Source organism: Siphateles boraxobius, unplaced genomic scaffold, assembly GCF_051911475.1.
Source record: "Siphateles boraxobius isolate OS27281-9 unplaced genomic scaffold, OSU_SipBor_1 13, whole genome shotgun sequence".
Classification (NCBI taxonomy): Eukaryota; Metazoa; Chordata; class Actinopteri; order Cypriniformes; family Leuciscidae; genus Siphateles; species Siphateles boraxobius.
Genome location: NW_027508733.1, coordinates 21918416 through 21937929, shown reverse-complemented (window position 1 = coordinate 21937929; position 19514 = coordinate 21918416). Strand labels below are relative to the sequence as shown.

The window sequence follows — 19514 nt, the reverse complement described above, 5'->3', positions numbered from 1 at the left end:
TTACAAAATTAAGCGACATTAACCTAATTCTCAGGTGTTTTCCATCTCTTCGGAATCCAAGTTGTCTAGACTACTGCAAATTTGGTTCAAGTGACCTTAAATGATGAGAAACATTTGGAAGGTGACTCTGACCCAGTACATGCCCAAATAAACCCGGGTAACTCAGTGTCCTTGAGTTTAATAGCCTGCCTGAGTGTGAGATATCAGGTGATTGGCATTACCGTTCAGCGAGGCCAGAGGCAATTTAAGTCTCAAGGCATGAGAAAATCCCTTCCAAGGCATCTATGCGGAATTGACTGCATTTGATCCTCACCTTCCTATCTTACAATGGTCTCATGTGTGCGTTGGGCATAGACCTAGTCAGTGTTTACATGATAGCACTCTCTTGTTGAGGGAAAGAACAGCCACAGGCTGACTCGAGAGAATGTAGCTCTTTGTCAAAGAGGTCAAGCTGGTTATTGACCTCTTTCTCTGGTGTTCGAAATACTTGGCACAACCACATGTAACAGGTACAGACACTGGCACTGAGCTCTGCCCAACCCTGGAATGAAGGATGAAGTTTGTGGACTTCTGTAGTTTCTGGGTCAATTAACCCAACAACATTCCTGTCAACCAATCATTTGACTTAAGTTTAGGGATAGAATTATGCTTGGGACTTGTATAGTTATGGGGATTGTTACAGAAATCTGATTCCAGGACTAATAAAAATAAACAACCAACTTGGCAAAAATCACAATTATCAACAGTGTTATCCAAATAACCAAGTAGACCCAAGAACCATACAATGAAAACGTTTACTGACAAGATAAATATGCTTTGCTCAACCATTGAAGAATATTTATAGGTATACAGACCAACATCTTCTAATATAGCCTTGGGAAAGTGAACTGAAGTTTGGTCTTAAGGTTGTTCCTCAGAAGAATTTGAGTAGAATAAATTGGGTCTAATGTAAAGATCAGTACAACATAGCAGCATTGAATCTGATAATGGAGTGAACTACTTCTTAATTATACTAATAATGGGAATGAAGAAAATGACATTTTCAACTTTAAATGCCTGCAATGTATGAAACATAACTATGACCTGTTTTGAAAGAGAAACACTTGGGAGTTGACAAAAATGTCCCATGGCAACCTTAGTTTCTATCAAAACAGCAGTTACTGTTACAACAAAACTGTTACACTTTATTTTAAGCTGTCAAGTGTTACAGTGTAATTATATATTTATGTACTGAGTAATATTAACCAACAACATGTCCTTACTATAGGGTTATGGTAGGATTAGGGTTTGGTTGAGGTTTAGTTGCATGCAATTATGCATAATTTACTGTTATTACTACGGTAAGTACATGTAACATATGTAACAAGAACACTAAAATAAAGTGTTACCAAATAAAGTTACCAAAAACTCTAGTATCTAGGTAAGTACAAGAAAGCTTCCTTGAAGAGGATCCCATTAGTTTACCACGGTGTGTTATACTAGTAAATGCAGTGACTATGGTATTTTGGTAACAACTAAGGTGAACATGAACATTTTTGTAACGGATTACATGTAATTTGTTAGTAACGTCCACACACATAAACAGCTGTGCTGCTGAGTTTATTTGTTGTTGATCCACAAATATTTCCACATGCGCGCGACAATCCGATTCATACTGGTGAGTTATATCACCTGACTGAAGTCTTATCAAAACATGCATGCTTGTAAAAAAAGCGGTTTATATCATCCATCAAATAGGGCTACAAACATACTTACTGTCTTTCTTGTGAATGAACTCCACTCATAACATATATGAACACAGTCCAAAGAGTCCAGGAATTGTGGTGCACATGTAACACTCTCATTTTGTCCCTCGTTTGTTTTGTAATGAGTCCACAATACGTATATTCCACAAATATATATTTACTATTTCGAGTGCAAACTTAAGTATCCACGAGGGGAAAGCACCGGCCTCCGGTGTAGCGCGTGCTGCGTTTTTATCCCAATTCCCAGTGTTGTGTCCGTGCAACTGATTTTTGAACTCCTCTCCACGCGTAAAGACAATCCCTCTTGGCGCGCCTTATTTATCCACCTTAGTTCCGATTGCTCATACTTTCAGCATTAAAACTTATCTCATTCCACCCCACCCCTAGTGTAGCACGGTATTTAGTGCACATCAGATCCATTGAGCTGAGCTCCACAGCCTAATGTAACAGGGCAGGCTGCTTTTGCCCCTTTGAACTCTCCAGGCTTTTGTCTCATTCAGTGGTGTGTCAGAACAAGTCTAACAAACAGAGCCCCTCTGAGCTAGTAGAGACAAGACTGCACTGTCCCTCAACGCGGAATGGAAGCTTTACAGGTCCGATTGAATGAGACTGAAAACATCCGAATGTTTTAGTCGTGTAAAGTTTAATTTATTTAATGCATTTTAAATTAAATATCTTAAATATCTATTCATTTACATAAAAAAGTCAGTAGTTAAAATGTAAAGCTTTAACCTGACGTGAATTCGTTTTTATATGGAAGCATAATAATGGTGGGAAAATATAGGACATTGGGGGCCCCTAGTGGCGCTTTAGCAATAGACATTTAAAATGAGCATTTGTGTTGATGTAAATTACCGTTTTATGTATTTTTTATATGAATCGATTAAAAACGGCATTCAATTTCCTATTTTAGAACATAAACATCTATTAAATGGATTTAGCATAGGCTATTGTGCATAAAAAATATAAAATGAAATATATTTTTTAATATTATTATTTTGTTGTTATTTGAATACAAACATTTAACGGGATAGTTCACCCAAAAATTTAAAAATCTGTTATCCCTTACTGACCCTCAAGTTGTTTCAAACCTGTATGACTTTCCTTCTTCTTTTGAACATAAAAGACGATATTTTGAAGAATATGGGTAACCAAACAGTGACGGCAACCATCGACTTCCATAGTATAGGGAAAAATATCAAGTCAATGGGTACCGTCAACTGTTTGGTTACAAACATTCTTCAAAATATGTTCTTTTATGTTCCACATAACCATGAAATTCATACAGGTTTGGAACAACTTAAGGGTGAGTAAATTATGACAGAATTAGTACATTGTGCTAAAAGTCAAAATGGTTTACAACAAAATAATGTAGAAAAGAAAGAAAAATAAATAGGAGTGTACATATAACAAGTCAAAATAAACCACATATCAAAATAATATTTTTTCAGATTTGTGGCCCAGTACGCAAACATCGCGTTTACGTCACATGATGACGTTGTCGTCCGCGAACCTAAACAGGAAGTGATGCCAAAGCGTGACTAGACGAGACGATACACATGTTGCGCGAGAGAGTAGATTAGATAGATACATCAGCCAAGCAACGAAAACACTCACAGCACAGTTTCAGCATCATGGTAAGTTATTGAATATTCTGCCTGTATCATATAATCAGATTCAGGAATACGAAATGACCAGAAATATATACACAGTCGTGAAATTGCTAACGCTAGTCTATACAGAACATATTATAGTCTTTTATTTATATAGTCTTATATTATAGTCTATACTATAACATATATAGTCTTATATTATAGTCTATTACAGAACTATATTATATTAACAAAATAATACTACAGCATATATAAATACATTCAAATGATATTACCATGTTTTGAAAATTTACCATGGTAATATGGTATACACACAGACACACACACACACATGGGCCATTCTACAGAATTGGTTCAAACTGCTGTCCCTGTCCCACACCCAAATTAACACATTTAAAAAGCATTGAAGTATTCAATCTTAGATGTTAACTAAGATTGCTAATGTGACGTCATCGTGACGTATTACCAGTGGTGAACGCAAAGCATTTTGGGAATCCGCGGCACAAACAGAAGGCGCCAGACTTGATTGCATGGAGGGAAGAACGCAGTGTTCTAGATGCCGTCTACCTGCTGTGTTATAAACTGCAATAGTCCTTCTTGCACAGTTTTGAAAACGAACATTACGGGTTGTTTTAAGGACATGTTTGTGTATGCTCGTAGACACTCACTCTGAAGCGGTCAGAGGCGATTCTAAAAGATTCAAAAAGTCGTGACAGGACCCATCGTCAAAATTCTATACCCACCTCTCAAACTTAGTTCATCCAAAACAAACTAGAAAATAGACTCAAAGTGCTAAATACCTGAATTATCCTTTAAGAACGGATCAATATATTTGTTTTCCTTAATTTTAATGAACCCTAACTTTATTCTCATCTGAATGGTAAATAATTGATTTTCGTATAAAATTATACTACCATTAAAAACACATCTGATTTTTTTTTAATCAATGTAGAATATGTAACTGCTCTGAAGAAAAGAAATGAAAACCAATGCGATATGATTAATGTCCAAAAGATGTAACCCACAGACTGTTTTGAAATGGGGTTGGATGTTGCTTTTAAAACTGTGTTTGGTTGGGTGACAGTTGTATGTTACAGCTTGACAAGAGTTTAGAGTGTGACAAAAGCGCAATGTTGTGTTTTATTGCGAGTGTAAGTTACACAAATATAAGTAAACACTTTGCAGTTGAATGATAACCTCTATGAACAAAATGAGGGAGTATGCTTCCACTGTTCGATCGCGCCTCTCTCTCTCACACACACACACACACACACACACACACACAGTTCGATCGCGCCCGCGCCTCTCTCTCTCGCGGGCGCACAAACACACACGCACACACTCCAGCATTGCAATCTTGACATGAATTGCGATTGCATGCAGATAGATGAGAGAGAGCGAGGAGTGTGGTGCTTAAAACTTTAGCATACTTTTGAATGGACGACAGTTTTCTGGTATGGTCCGACAATGTTTTCTTTAGCCCGCTGCATTTTGTAGGATTATATTCTGTTTTTCACGCTATTTTTATTTATTTTTTCATGCCAGAACACTAGCCTGCTATGCCAGCCCATGTAAACGGGCCAAACATGCCCATAATTCTTTGCGTTCTGATGACGTTGCCGCCCAGTTGGTCACATGTCTTAGCGATCTCTATTATCTATTGAATCCCACAATAATATTTAAAATATCGGTGAGCTTAATATATATAATAAAATCATAATTTATTGGGTACTTTCATTTGGGAGGTGGCTGTCCTGAATCCTAACCCTTAAATTTCAACTTATGAAAATGATATTGAAATAATTTTTGGAATATTTCCATTGTTTTTTAATATATATATATATATATATATTTATATTGCAAAAATTACTTCAAAGTTTCGGATGTGACAATTGTTTTGGTAGTGACAAAAGGGAACACATGATCGCTTTTTAGAAACGATAAAAAAAATGAAAGTACAGTTATGCAAATCATTAGTATTTTAGTCTTTTTTATTATGCAAATCATTAGTGTTTTAGCATGTGACTTATAATTCTGTAATGTGATGTGGTCGCGACCAAACATTACTGTCATTACCGAAACATGGGATGTTTTATCAAAAGAAAGTCTATAGAATTATCAACTAAGATATTATTATAGTGTCAATATGAGCCTTCTTATTACATTATTTATTATTGTTGCGGTAGTGGCAGATTTGGGGAGGGGAAAAATATTCCAAAACTTCCTGAAAATATAAATGAATACAATATGAGAATTAACTGCACGATTACTAAAAATGTGTACCTTATAGTACAATTTTCATAAATACAAAATTTGTGGAAAAATATTTTTTTTTCAAGATGTGAAAACTCTGAACCAATTCTGTAGAATGGCCCATATATATATATACATAAGAGATTCATATTCTTCTTAAAGTCTTTTTGATGTTTGTGAGTTGTGTCTGTTCTAACTTTGTTATGCATCTTTCATTTTTTTAAAGGCACCTACAGATTTCAAAAATTTGGTCAGAAGATTTTATGTTCTTCAAGCTGAGCGTGTGGAGGCATACAAACTATTTGAGGAGTCAGTCAGTCTATCTATCTATCTATCTATCTATCTATCTATCTATCTATCTATCTATCTATCTATCCATCTATCTATCTATCTGTCTATCTATATATCTATCTATATATCTGTCTATCTATATATCTATCTATATATATATATCTGTCTGTCTGTCTATCAGTCTGTCTGTCTGTCTGTCTATCAGGGGTATTTTGAGGTAATGCATTTATTGTTCTCAGGGGTCATGAGGCGTATTTAAGGACGGGGCCCCACTATGACTTCGAGCACTACAAACAGCTGGTACATGAGATAACCAAAGCATTCTGTGGCATTTCCAAAGAAGTTCTGAAGATTAAAGAGCAACTGCACCAAGACTTCGACCGGCCAGACCTTTCAGAGCACATTGAGAAACTGCAGATTAAAGAGAAAGAAAAGCTAGAGCTGGTGGGCACTTTGCACAAGACTGTATTGTTTTTAAAAATGTTTGGCTAATACTACATATAAACAACGTGCTCTGCTTGATATCCATTTGTCATCTCAACAATAAATAAATCATTCTAATTTGCTTTTAATTCCAGATTTGTGTAACTTTTGGCAGACTGATAAAATAATGAATGAGCATAGACGTTAAACAATATAGCTGGAAATCGATTCATCACTTTGGAAATTGAAAGTTGAGTGCATTGCATCATGGGATACAGTATTTCAGTCAGTGTATTGATCTTTTATGCATAAGAAGCCATTCTAAGATGTCCACTGTCAAGCATATTTACTAAGGATAAAACATTTTAGTCCTGCACTACTTCTGCGTCAGCCAATTAGCATGTACTGAAAGGATTCTGCTCCTCTAAATTTATTGCATAAAATTCAAATAGTATTGAACCAAATGTATCTGTTCTGTAAGTGGTTACTATTCCTAATGTTTATTTATATGAATGTCTTTTCAGACAGCCAAGTTTCAGTTGGCCAAGCAGAATGCCCAAGATCACCCAGAAGATGAGGATTTCCAGGAGAAAGTCCATGAGATCAAACAGGAGTAAGTCAACGTTTCCTACACACCTGTTAATGTCAAATCAATTGAAAAAAAATGACTGGCAACCAGTGTTGGGTGTAGTGCATTACTATGTAATTAATTACTGTAATTTAAAGGGACATTGTGTAGGAATTTCTCCCATCTAGCGATGAAATTGTATTTTGTATTAAAACGAATTGTGCTCTCCAGTGTCTCTTTTTTTCAAATGCGTGTTGCATCTACGGTAGCTGTTATGTACCAAAAAGCTATGACAGAATGTCTACTAATAGCATTTCTTCGAAACGAACGAAAACGCGTTGTGGAATCGCGCTGGCCTAGTACTTTTTGACCCTCTCTGCTATTATAGTTTTTCAAGATGGCGGAACGACACGGACGCCTCCGTGGACCTACCCGTCAAATGTATATAAAGATAATAAATTCTTCGTTTACGAGGATAAGTCAGATAATTGGCAGAGGTATTTGTACATCATTGAGGACGTATTTATGAATAACAATATTGATTTTAGATAATAAAATACATAAAAAACTACACATTGTCCCTTTAATTACTTTTAACATGGAAAAATAAAGTGATTACTCTTAGTTTTTTTGTAACTTAATTACAGTTATTTCTGATTTAACTGCATGAAATACTTTCAATTCCATATAAAACAAATTTTAAAATGTATGTTTTAATGTAATCATATCCCTTTAAATATTTTGGTCAGTTATATATATATATATATATATACAAATATTTTGCAATTTTATATATTATTTATTTAGAAAGAATTAAGAGCAGTATCCTTGTATAACTGGTCAAGGTTGATATGGGACTTATAAAGTAATAAATAATGCGATACATTTTAGAGAGTGTAATTAGTACAGTAATCTAATTACACTGTTGAAGATGTAATTAGTAGCTGGTAATTAATAATTACTTACCCGACACTGCTGGAAATGCAACTGTATTTTCTCTTGCATTTAAAAAAAAAAATTTGTAATTTATTTGTATTTAAATTAATTATTTTTATGTATATAATATAAATAGTGCTGTCAAACTGATTAATCGCATCTAACATCTAAAGTTTGTTTGTGTATATATATATTTATTTATATATATATATATATACATACACATACACACACATACATATTATATATTTACAAACTTATGTTACATGTAATTAATCGCAATTAATCAATTTGACAGCACTAAATATAATAGTTATAATACTTTTATATATAACATAATTTAAAATAATATTATAATATCCATATCTTTCTATATATCTGTTGTTATATATTGAATATCAGTGACAAAAAGCTAACTAATTAATTAAAAGGTAATAAGATTGATTACTGAAATTTAATACAATTAATGAAATAAATAAAATGTCACCACTGTATCATACTATAATGTTTCATCCTGGTTTTGATGTACTTTGTATATCAAGTTAATGATAAAAACCTATTATTGTTGTAAACATCCAAATAAAAATACTCTCTCTGTTTCGCTCCATCTCTGTCAGTACAATAAAGAATACGGCCGCTTTGAGTGAAATTCTGCAAGACTTCAAGTATGACTCGGAGGAGCCGGAGTGAGATGTAGTCAGTCTCAGGAGACAGAGATGGATTCAGATCCTCTATGAACTTTCCCTTCTAATGAAGAGTCATCTCAGGTATCAATCGCTGTCTTGGGTGCTTTCAAAATAGACTGCATTGCAACTGCAGGCTTTGCGAATCATATATTTATTAAATAGAGTTCGGCATCTTTTATTTTATTTTTTTATGTTCGAAATAGCTTGACATTCTGTTTGTTAAATCAACACAAAGTTCATTAAGAGCGTAAAACATTGTTCATGATCATATGCATAGTAATTGTGTGGTACAAAATATATGAACATTCCTTAAATATTTTTAAGACATTTATACAGACAAAACAAATTTTTACATAATGATACAGTATTTACAGGAAACTGCATTACAATTTACACTTGAATGATCTAAACTTGTAATGTTTACCAATTAAAGGGACAGTACGCTGAAATGAAATTAAAAGTTTGTCATTATTCACTCACCCTCATGTCAAACCTGTATGCCTTTATTCCTTATGTGAAGGTATTCAAGTTTCAAAAAAGGACAAAAAAGCACCATAAAGTGGTCCATGTGATGATATTCCAAGTCTTCTGAAGACTTATGATAGTTTTGTGTGAGGAACAGTTATTTTAGTCATTTGAACTGAATCATTCAGATAACTTTCATAAACTGAACCAGCGAAGAACGATTCATTCAGATCGCTAATTATCTCATGAACTAGATTTAAGGTGGATAGAATGTTTTTCATTGAATAACGACTTCCATTTGATCTGTTTGTCTCACAAAACTATCATGCGACTCCAGAAGCCTTGGATTATAAAGCACACGTCAGATATATGATACTTTCATAGGGCCTTTTTAATCTTCAAGCTTGGCAGAACCAGTCCTCATTCACTTTTTGTTTGGTAACACTTTACAATAAGGTTTCATTTGTTATATATAGTTCCTATAACTATTGGTGAAAGTACCCACTTTTTGGTGTGTTCGCACCACAGGAACTAGGAATGATTTTAGTGATAGGAACGAGACTAAATTAGCTCCTACTTCAGAGTAGGATCTAACCCAGCACAAGAAAGCGTATGCTGATTGGCCGAATGCCTGCCATACAAAACAGGCAAGTGTGTAAACACACAATTTGCATATACTTATGAACTAACTCCACGAACATGGAAAACAGCGATTGATTGACTGACACCGAAGTCCAGGCATTTCTCAATCGATCACGACATCCTCCATCTCCTCCCGTTGTTGAATGCTACGTTTAAATGACGGCCGGCTTGCGTCACTGCAGAGTTTCTGTTGACGGTGCGAATGCAACCAGGAAAATGACCCTAACATTTAGTTCTCGAGGGAATGCCCTGGTGGCAAGTGCCTATAACTAGTAATACCTGGTGCGAAAGCCCCTTTTAGCTAACTACGTTAGTTATCATGAACTAACAATGAACAATAGTTAACAGCAATTCGACATCATTTATTAATCTTAATGTTAATCTCAACATTTACTAATACATTAAGATCAAAAGTTGTATCTGTTAATATTAGTTAATGCACAGAACATGAATTTATTAACTAACAAAGGTTCATAAATTCTGTAAGAATATAATACTCAATGTTAGTTCATGTTAAAGCATTAACTAATGTTAACAAAAGTGCAACCACTTTTTTAGTAAACTTTCCCTTTAAGAGAGAAATGTTTAAATGATTTTTTTTTGCTTACAAATTCTCACTCTTAGCAAACACGATAAACTTTGTATATAAAATTGTCTGATCTGTCAGTTTTTGTCTTTGAGTGTCAGCCTCACTGTAAACTGTGATCAGTTGACTTAACTTAAAAAAAGTGAATTTCAACTTAACTTCAACTGAACTTCATGTGTAATTGAAAAAATTAAGTTAGGTGTTACTTAATGTGTTATGTGTTAAAATTAAGTTATAAGTTACTTGACAAGTCCACATAACTTAATTTGTTCAATTATGCATGAAGTTTATTTACTTAATTTTTAAGGTAACGGGTTTCCTCACTTTTCTTTTAGTTAAGTCAACTGTTCACTTTTTACAGTCTAGTCGTACAGGTCCTTTTTTGGATAAAAGGTCAATAGTGAGATGAGAATGAGAGTCTCCCATTATCAACATTTTATGCTCTCTTTCGTCATTTTGAGTCTTTCTTTATGCTTTAATGCCCTTATAAATAACATGTCTGAGGCAAAAGCACTTCCTTTGACGTATTTGACGGGGACTATAGGAGGAGGCAAGCAGTATATCATGTCACCCAACTACAGTCTCCTTGCAGAGAGTCTTGGCTCATCCAGATGAAACGTCCCAAGCACTGGAGAGTGATAAAAACCTTGTCGTCGCAGGCCCCCGCAAACTCTCCCAAGCCTTCTTTAGAGTTTCACTATGATTTACCGCTTTGTAGTACCTGAAAGGCAAGACAATGGCATTTACAAGTGAATGTGATGAGTTGATATATGGGGACAGAGAGGCGTAATTGGTACCAGCCATTCTTGTGGCAGTTACATCGTGTTCTTCAAAGGACAGTGTGACTAATGAAGCGGCCTAAGTTTCCCAACAGTCGTCAGTGCCAGAGCAACAGTAACCACTGAATCGGTTCAGAGAGCGTGCAGCGGATGTCGGATAGCATTCTAGTACGCCACACAAGACTTTACGTCTTCGGTTGGATCGCAGCTGAAGCTTTGCTGCACAGTCTAACCTAAAAGGAATTTATTAGCATTCCGGCTGATTACTTTGACTGGCTGTTCCCGTCTGTTGTGGTAACCGTCTGAAGATTATATGATACTCCGCCATTAGCAAACGCAATCAAATGCGAGTCTATTGATCAAAAGCGTAAACAGTTATTTTGGTTCTCTTTTGTGTGGGTCACATAAAACCACTAAATGTGGCTGTATTTCATGTGTGCCGAGAGTGATGATTTGCCGTCTTGATATACGTCGCAAAACAAGGTACGTTTTGTTCTTACTGACCTGGTCGTGTGTTTTCTGGGCTTTCTGCAGCCAGACGCGCCATTGGTCGTAGAGTTTGATGCTGACGTCCGTACAGCCGTAAGAGTGTTTGCGCATCCAGCCGAAAAACTGCTTGAGCTCCTTTCGTAGCGTTGAGTTGTGCTCGCTGGGCTTCAAATCGCACGAGCCACTATGTGACCTTTCTGCTGGGCAAATGGAAATGAAAATGACATTAAAGTGATATTAAAAATATTGAGTTTTTAGTAAGCAGTTACAAAAAATCAGAACTGTAAAGGTTCAACTGCAAATTCAAACTCATATGTATTGGACTGGGCAATTATAAAAATGTTCACTATTTTTCAGCATTTTGACAGTATTCATTTTGGGATGCATGATATATCAGTTATAAAAAAGAATATTTCATACTGTTCATTATAATGTTGTGATTCCTAAATACAATTGTAGAATTTAAAATGATTCATTTTAGTTTTTAGTGTTTATTTTTATTTTAGACAAAATTGAATAGAATTTTAACATTATTTTTATGGCCAATAAATTACCAAAGTGATTATCAGCTTATCAGTAAAAGTCCGAATTTTTATATTGGTGAATCCCTAATCTTGACATATTTCCTTTTTTCTCCTGTTTTTAACATTTTTATTGCACCATTATAGCATTGCATAGTAAAAAAAAATCAATGTTTACCTACATACATTTTTATTTCAACATATTATATGTAATACATTAAACATGAAAAAAATCAGTGATTCCTTTTTTTAAAAATTATTTATATACAATTATTTATATCATAATATTTATTAGTATTTTTGGTATATTTATATAATTTCTAACTTTTATTTTGCATCTATTTTTATTCCAGCTTTGTTTTAATTAATTAAAATAATTGATTAATTATTAATGATTCATGAATTAGACAGTTTGAACTGATTCATGAAAATGATTCAGACTTACCAACTCTTTAAAAAATAACTGTTTGGTCTATAATGCTTTTATAAAAGGATAGGAAAGATTGTGAAACTAGTCTAATGACAAACTCTTTTTATAAGACACTTAAAGGTGATATCCACGACATTGAAATTCCTCCCGAACATATTGTGAATATTCAGTATATCACCCAGCTCTATGTAGCACCCATTATTTGGTATTTTATTGCATTAAGGTGTACATATTTGATATGTGAACCATTTGTAAAACATTTGTTAAATTCAATCCCAGCTGACGACAGTTGCTTAAATGCTGTTAATTTTACAGTGTCGCCCTGAGCGATGTGCACATTCCCATAAATAATAGGCTATTTACCATCTCTCTGCTAATGAGCATTAAACTGAATGCAGGGAGAGGAGCTCAGACTTGCCATAACTCATATTGCTTGGCATAAAACAGAGGTTAATGACATCCTCTCTTTAATGCAAGACATGTAACATCATTTCTTATGAACCGAATCTGTTTCCACTAAGTTTCAGGTCGACCGCCCCTTTAATCTGAACATGCTCTAAGACTTTTTTAATTTATCAATCTGAGACAACCTCAAAGAATTTATCAATTGTCCCCTAAAGCGCTTTGACATTTTACTGAAGTCTTTTGAATCTGCTTATGAGAGATCCCTATCAAGTAGCTTGATGTTTTTTTCAGTGTTTACATATGGTTTGAATCTAATTAGCGCATGATGCAGAAGCCTAATGTGAAGTAAAGGGACGTTGCATTGCTGCTATGAATTTTGCTGTAACTCACCAATGCCAGGTGTTGACGCAGCGGTCGAGTGGCTCCAGTCGCTCCAGATACCTGCCTTCTTCGAGCCATAGATGCCCACTGGGTTGCAGCGTACTTGGACAAAATACACAGTACCGGCTCTGAGACCCGCTAACCGACATGATGTTTGGTTCCCAGCATCATCTATCACCTGAGGGGAAATAAAATTAAGTTTGCACACTAGACATTATATTGGGGACAATTTGGGTAAAGCTGTTCACCCACAAATGTAAATTCTGTCATAAGTTTTTCACCTTTATATTGTTCCAAACCTGTATAACTATCTTGTGCAAAGCTATCATAATAGTGGTCCATATGACTAGCTTCTGAAGGTTTCTGTGAAGAACAGATTGAAATTACAGTCGTAATTTACTAATTTACTTTCCAGTGAGCTGTTAACTGCTGGATCATTGAGTCAGTGAGTTGAACCTGAGAGCCAGATCAATCAGATTAGTGAAGGAATCATTCAATCAAACAAAGCTATCTTGTTGCTTCTGAAGACTATATAATGCATGAGTCATATGGACTACCTTTATGAGTCAGTATGCCATTTAGGGCTTAGGAAAAGTGGCCAGGAGATTCCTCAAATAAATTTTGGTTTTGTTTCGTTTCACAGAACAAAGAAACCTCTGGAATCACATGAGGCTGATTTAGGGTAGGTTTACATGACAGTGGTGCACTAAAAACGGAAAACTAAAAACGTTTTTCCTTTGTGTTTTTTGATTACAGACGACCAGAGGTGTAATTCCAGGGGTCTTGAAACTTGAAACTCGTTTTCAAAAGTTTTTGTTGTCGTGTAAATGAACGGTCAAAATGCATAAAAGTTGGATGTTTTCAGTTGAAAAATGTGTTGTGTAAATGGACCCTAAATAACAGAATATTCATTTTGGGGTGAACTATATCTTAAAATCAGGGGTGTCCTTTTCTGCTCCTGGAGGGCCACTTTCCTGTAGAGTTTACCTCCAACACACCTGCTTGGAAGTTTCTAGTGATCCTAAAGGTGCGTTCACACCATGTCGTAATCACCGTAGTAAGTGCTTGTAGAACTTGTAAATACGATGTGTAAACTCACAATTTTCTAAGAGCTACGGCTAAAAAAACGAGCTGACTGCAGATTTAAGGTGTGTTCAACTTGTTGGCTTTGCAGATCGATTGGTGTGCGACATTAAAGTACCACGAGAGCAATTTATTTACAGTAATTACGACATGGCATGAATGCAGCATTAAGACCTTGATTACCTGGTTAAGGTGTGTTTAATCAGGACTGGAGTCAAAGGCTGCATCCAAAATTGCACACTCTTGAGAGTAGGTACTTATTTTGAACAAGTACTTTGCAAGTGGTAAAAAAGTATGTTCTAAATGTGTGTAGTATGAATGTAATCTGGATGTACTAGATTTGCCATCTTGTCACTGTCATGTGACCTACCAGTGTCAATTGCTTCACTGCCATCATATGGACTCTTCTGAATCCCGACGGAAGTTTACTTTTTGCCTACTCTTTTATGAGTACTGTGAATTTGGAGATATTCTTTGATCACATAATTTTTTCACCTACTATATAGAAGGGAAGTACATGATTTCAGATGCTGGAAGGGGGAGCAGGATTAGACAACACTGCTTTAAAATTTAGTTTTCTGTTGTACTAACCCAGGACTGTCCAATCCTGCTCCACACTCTTAAAAATAAAGGTTCTTTATTGGCATCAATGCTTCCATGAAGAACCTTTAACATCTATTGAACATTTGCACAAACGATTCTATATAGTGCAAAAAGCTTCTTGAGATTATTAAAATGTTCTTCACACCCGGGAACAGTCAGACTCGTGGGCCCTAACGGATCTCTAGTCGGAGCAAAGACGGTCCAAAAACGGACCTTCGAGCTGTTGTCGAGGAGAGGGCAAAAGGGCGCCGAGCGGGATGCTTCAAATAGCGGGATTCAAATACTTGCCTAATGCCTATAACCTTCTAGTAATCCTGAAGACCTTGAGTTGCTTGTTCAGGTCTGTTTGAATAGTGTTGGAGCAAAACTCTGCAGGACCTCGAGGGCCAGCGTTGAGAACCCCTGTTCTATGGCATCGCTATGAATACTTGAAACCATTATTTTCAATAGTGCAGAGTTTAGCTTCAACCCTAATTAAACACACCTTGGATTACCAGAAACTTCCAGGCAGGTGTGTTGGGGCATGTTGGAGCTAAACTCAGCAGGACGTTGGCACTCCAGGAGCAGGATTGGAGACCGTTGGACAAAACCCTTCCAGCCATACCTTCCATTCATCGCTCTCCTCCACACGGTATCGTATCTGATACTTGGCCTGAAACAGGTAGTCTTTCAGGGCAGGAGGACTGCCCCAACATACACTTAACTGATCTTCCAGCTCTCCAACACGGCTCACAAGGACATCAGGAGGCGGATCTGTAGTTACTGAACAGAAATGTTTCCCATTATCTAACACTGTGAAAATTTTGCTTCAGAACTGTTGATTAAACCCAACAAAAGATGATAACCATCAAACTATTCATTCAACTATTACAAGCAGCTAGTTTTTAACTCTTGGACGGGAAATATCAATAAGCTGATATGTAGCTGCTTGTAATTGAATCTCCCAATAAACCTTGATCGCTGCTCATTAGCTAGATGATATTTTGCCGCTGCAAATGTAATTCCCATTTCCATTGATGTTTACGATTGGACGTGCTCCACTGATACGTTTTTTAATCAAGCTCGCCTTTAGGGCAAAGCCAATCATGGAGAATTTCAGAGCTTATTGTTTCAGAAGATGAGGAAATGAGGGCTTGAAGATGGAGTAGTAATGCAATATCTTTGCTTTTCTCTGCAAAAAGTGCTGATTGATGGAAGTAATTTAATTGTGATTAATTCGATTAATTCATTGGTATGTCAAAAAAAGTAATTTGTCAAATAATATGTCAAATAATACATTTTAACCAATTGCCAACAGACTTTCAGCTGCTCATTGACCTTCAAACTTCTATTTTCACAAGATGCCTTTTGAAAATGTTTCAGCTGTTGGAAAGTGCTTTTACAGTCTGTAAAAATCTATTCTCTCAGACAAGTGTGCGCACCATATGCGAGACGTTCATATGGTTCTGTGCATCTATGTGTGAGTTGGGAAACGTAATCCCAAGTGACCTTGATCCCAACATCTATTTTTCCATCAAACAAGCATATTTTAGTCCTACTTACCTACATCTAAAATGTCTAAGGTGACCACATCAGAAGTGGCAGAGCCAAGCTGATTGGACGCATCCACCCAGACTTCATATGGTGTAAAAATGGCAAGGTCGCGTGGAACGTAGCACATATACGGCTGTCCCGTGTCGTCCTCGCAGTCTTTCTCTTTACCGTACCATCTGGATAGACGTTAAAATGGAAAAGTTGCGTGCTGAAAGGGATTCTTGCAACAACAAAAAAGGAGGAAAATTATGACATTTTTTGGTGTCAGAATCTCACTTTAGTTTGTACTTGAGGACGTATTTGGTATTGATGAACATTTCTCCTTGACTCCCTGGACTCCATCTGCAGCTGAGATCTTTGGTGTTTCGTGACCAGCATGTCAGGTTGACGGGTTTCTCAGGGGGTGCTGTACATCAAATTAAAACGAAAAGAAGAGGACGGCATGAAAATTCAAAAACACATACCAAAAAACACCAAAACTTGTTCACACACTCACAGCCAACATAAATACACGATCCGGCCAACACTTCTCCATTGCTTCGGTGGCAAACCAGGTTGTCTCCTGACTGCTGCAAGGAGCCATTTAGTTGATGAAATGTGACGCTTGATTCGGTTGGGCTCAGGACTCTGTAAGTATTTCTGGCCAAGCGTCTCCCATTCAGCGTCCAGTACAAGGACCTAGCTGTTATTTCCAGCTCGGCACTAACAGTGCACACTGCAGTCAAGCTCGAGCCGATGTGAAGCACTGGATCCTGGGGGGATATGACAGCCAAGTCTGGGGGTCAGAAGAAGAGGAGACTTCATGATTCCAGCAATTTTTACAACTGGATTTATGACCGGCAGTTGGAAAGGTTGCACAAGGTCATTTTTCAGAATCTTAAGTGGTTTTCCATCTTGTAAATATTCGTCTTGTGTGTCCACAGAGCGCATATTTATTCATGTTAAAGATAAATGTTCAGAGGGAACAATGGCTGGGTTTGAAAAGCTACTACAGAACTTCTGGCCTTCAGGGAGAACAAGTGTTGATGTGGATCATTTCTGCTCCTGGTGGGAGGTGGACAAGCTCTTTAACGTGCCACTGGAGTCTAAGGAACATTGAAGAGTTAGGAAACAAGACTGAATTGTCAATCTAAAACTATACTTATTGGACACCTTTTTTCTCCTTGAGCATTATTTGGAAATACTGACCAAAGAAACTGGTGATTGAACAACTATACGCTTTTGTTTGGTCAAAACACAGAATGTAGCAGATGATTGTTTTTTGTTGTATAGCATCATTATGTCTTTTAGCTGAAGTATGCTAAAGGACAAGGATTGTTTTAAAAAACAAATGAGGCATCTGTTTTATAAAAGCAATATTGCACTCAAGGACGAGCTGTCTTGAACTGTAAAAAATTATTTTCATGATTTGTTATCACAACTTTTTATCTTTTGTCAAATCAACTTAGATAATTAATGTGGTTCAGATAACAATATTTTGAGAATCTATTTATTTAACCAATCTCCTTTATATTAACATTTTTTTAATTCAATTAACTAAAAATTTTAAGGCAAGAAGGTAACTTATTTTTTTAAGTTAAACCAACAATATTATATATATATATATATATATATATATATATATATATATATATATATATTTGTTATCTTAATATAGCGTCTCTTTGCACGAATTTGGTAACTACCGTTTCTTCCAAATGCAAGTTAAAAGATTATAGGGTCGCCTTCAAACATGAAAAGCTTTAAGAACATTTAAGTATTTCTTTGATGAAAGTGGATAATTGCGATTGTTAAAAGTAATAATTCTTCCTTAACTATAGTATTTTAGCCAAAACTAAGGAGAGTATGACCCCTAATTCGACATTCTTAAGTAGAGATGAAAATGAAAACATCATAAACGCCTCCAAAAATAACATTTAAATGAAGTTTGTAGACTTCTTCTCAAATGGCTTTAATTCTAAATAAACTTTAAATACATCTGAAATTGTACTTACGTGCTGTGAGTGCATATGGAAGAAGCACAACAAAAAACAACATAATGACTGAAATTGTCAGTCTGTCGCGCGCGCTCTCAACTCGATTCTTGTCATGCTGATGGGAGCGCGCGTACCAATAATCCATTCTCCTTCACATAAACATCAGAAAAATAAAAGCCTTAATCACCAGAAAGCTTCGTGAAAATCATTGCTGGTTCTGAAAAGCACCATTATGCGGAGAGGACGCTCAGATTCACATTCACTCTCAATTTTAGAGAAGAATCAATATAGTGAACGCCTCAAAAGCTGAAAAGTTGATTCTTCTGAAGCTCCTCCCATGTATTACCACACAAACACAAGTCATTATTAGTAGGGCATCTGCAGCCAGTGTTTTCTTTACTCTTTTGAATGCTAAACTGGCCACCACAGAAAATAATTAAATAAACCCTTTCCAAAAGTGTCGGCTATTCCTCACGTATTCACTATTTGCACAAACACAAGGCCATCATTTTTTATCTGCAATGCATAGTTTATTATGGGCTGTTTTTTTACAGTGCAAATCCCATGCTGCTTCAATATGAATTGTGTAATTGCTGAATAGTTAGGAAATTAACAAATAGGCTATAATTTAGAGATTTTTCATTAATTTATCATAACCATAAATCTATTTTTATTTTTTAATATGTATAGACTTTAGAGCTGCATATTTTCTGCATAAGTTAGGGTAAGTATGTGTTTATTCCTGGTCATAGTTGTAACTGATGGGAAACAACAAACACTGTAAAAAAATATGTAGATGGTCAATAAGTTACGACAACATATGTTTTAATAAGTGAAGCAATTTTCTACTTTTTTATAAATTCATTTTTTTAAGTCAGTTTAATGTAATTTAAGTTGAAATGACTTAAAGTTGATAAATTCGAGGCAATAACTTTTTCAACTATAGTGAATATTGCATAGCTCAAGTCAAATAACACAACATTTTTTTATCAGGCAATTATAATTAAATTTTTATATATATGAATTAATATAGGTGTGTTAATAATAATAAAAATCTAAAATAGAATTTTAAGCAGTTAAATCCACATATAGTTCCATGTTTTTAT

The 19514-nt window shown here is 35.6% G+C and overlaps 4 protein-coding genes across 9 annotated transcripts in view; 1 reads left to right on the top strand and 3 right to left on the bottom strand.

The window, feature by feature from the left end:
* cpamd8 (C3 and PZP like alpha-2-macroglobulin domain containing 8) overlaps nt 1–2283 on the bottom strand; it is a 35621-nt gene extending 33338 nt beyond the window's left edge. For 2 of the 3 annotated variants that reach the window (XM_077226504.1, XM_077226505.1), the window contains exon 1: nt 1756–2283. In XM_077226504.1, coding sequence (XP_077082619.1) covers nt 1756–1844 — 89 coding nt within the window. In that variant the 5' untranslated portion in view covers nt 1845–2283. The remainder of the gene's footprint in view (nt 1–1755) is intronic. The other variant, XM_077226503.1, reaches the window with a different exon arrangement.
* Nucleotides 1–19514, bottom strand: part of LOC143736071 (uncharacterized) — a 795401-nt gene that overhangs the window by 515334 nt on the left and 260553 nt on the right. The window lies entirely within an intron of this gene.
* Nucleotides 3253–13895, top strand: rex1bd (required for excision 1-B domain containing). 2 transcript variants are annotated; one of them, XR_013203348.1, is made up of 6 exons: nt 3253–3382; nt 5838–5920; nt 6142–6346; nt 6850–6938; nt 8447–8596; nt 13857–13895. XR_013203348.1 is itself a non-coding variant. In XM_077226501.1 (5 exons), exons 1-5 carry the CDS (start codon nt 3380–3382, stop codon nt 8517–8519), a joined length of 453 nt encoding a protein of 150 aa, XP_077082616.1. In that variant the 5' UTR covers nt 3253–3379; the 3' UTR covers nt 8520–8969. The 2 variants fall into 2 exon arrangements, 1 of the variants encoding a protein (XP_077082616.1); XM_077226501.1 differs by lacking the exon at nt 13857–13895 and having other exon boundaries at nt 8447–8969.
* crlf1b (cytokine receptor-like factor 1b) lies at nt 8651–18733 on the bottom strand. 3 transcript variants are annotated; one of them, XM_077226499.1, is made up of 8 exons: nt 18427–18733; nt 16929–17207; nt 16709–16838; nt 16442–16608; nt 15504–15661; nt 13223–13391; nt 11492–11673; nt 8651–10929 (listed from the first exon to the last, which is right to left on the bottom strand). In XM_077226499.1, the coding sequence occupies exons 1-8, from the start codon at nt 18551–18553 to the stop codon at nt 10906–10908; spliced, it is 1236 nt and encodes a 411-aa protein (XP_077082614.1). In that variant the 5' UTR covers nt 18554–18733; the 3' UTR covers nt 8651–10905. The 3 variants fall into 3 exon arrangements, with proteins under 3 accessions (XP_077082614.1, XP_077082613.1, XP_077082612.1); XM_077226498.1 differs by having other exon boundaries at nt 11492–11676; nt 18427–18697; XM_077226497.1 differs by lacking the exon at nt 8651–10929 and having other exon boundaries at nt 11363–11673; nt 18427–18676.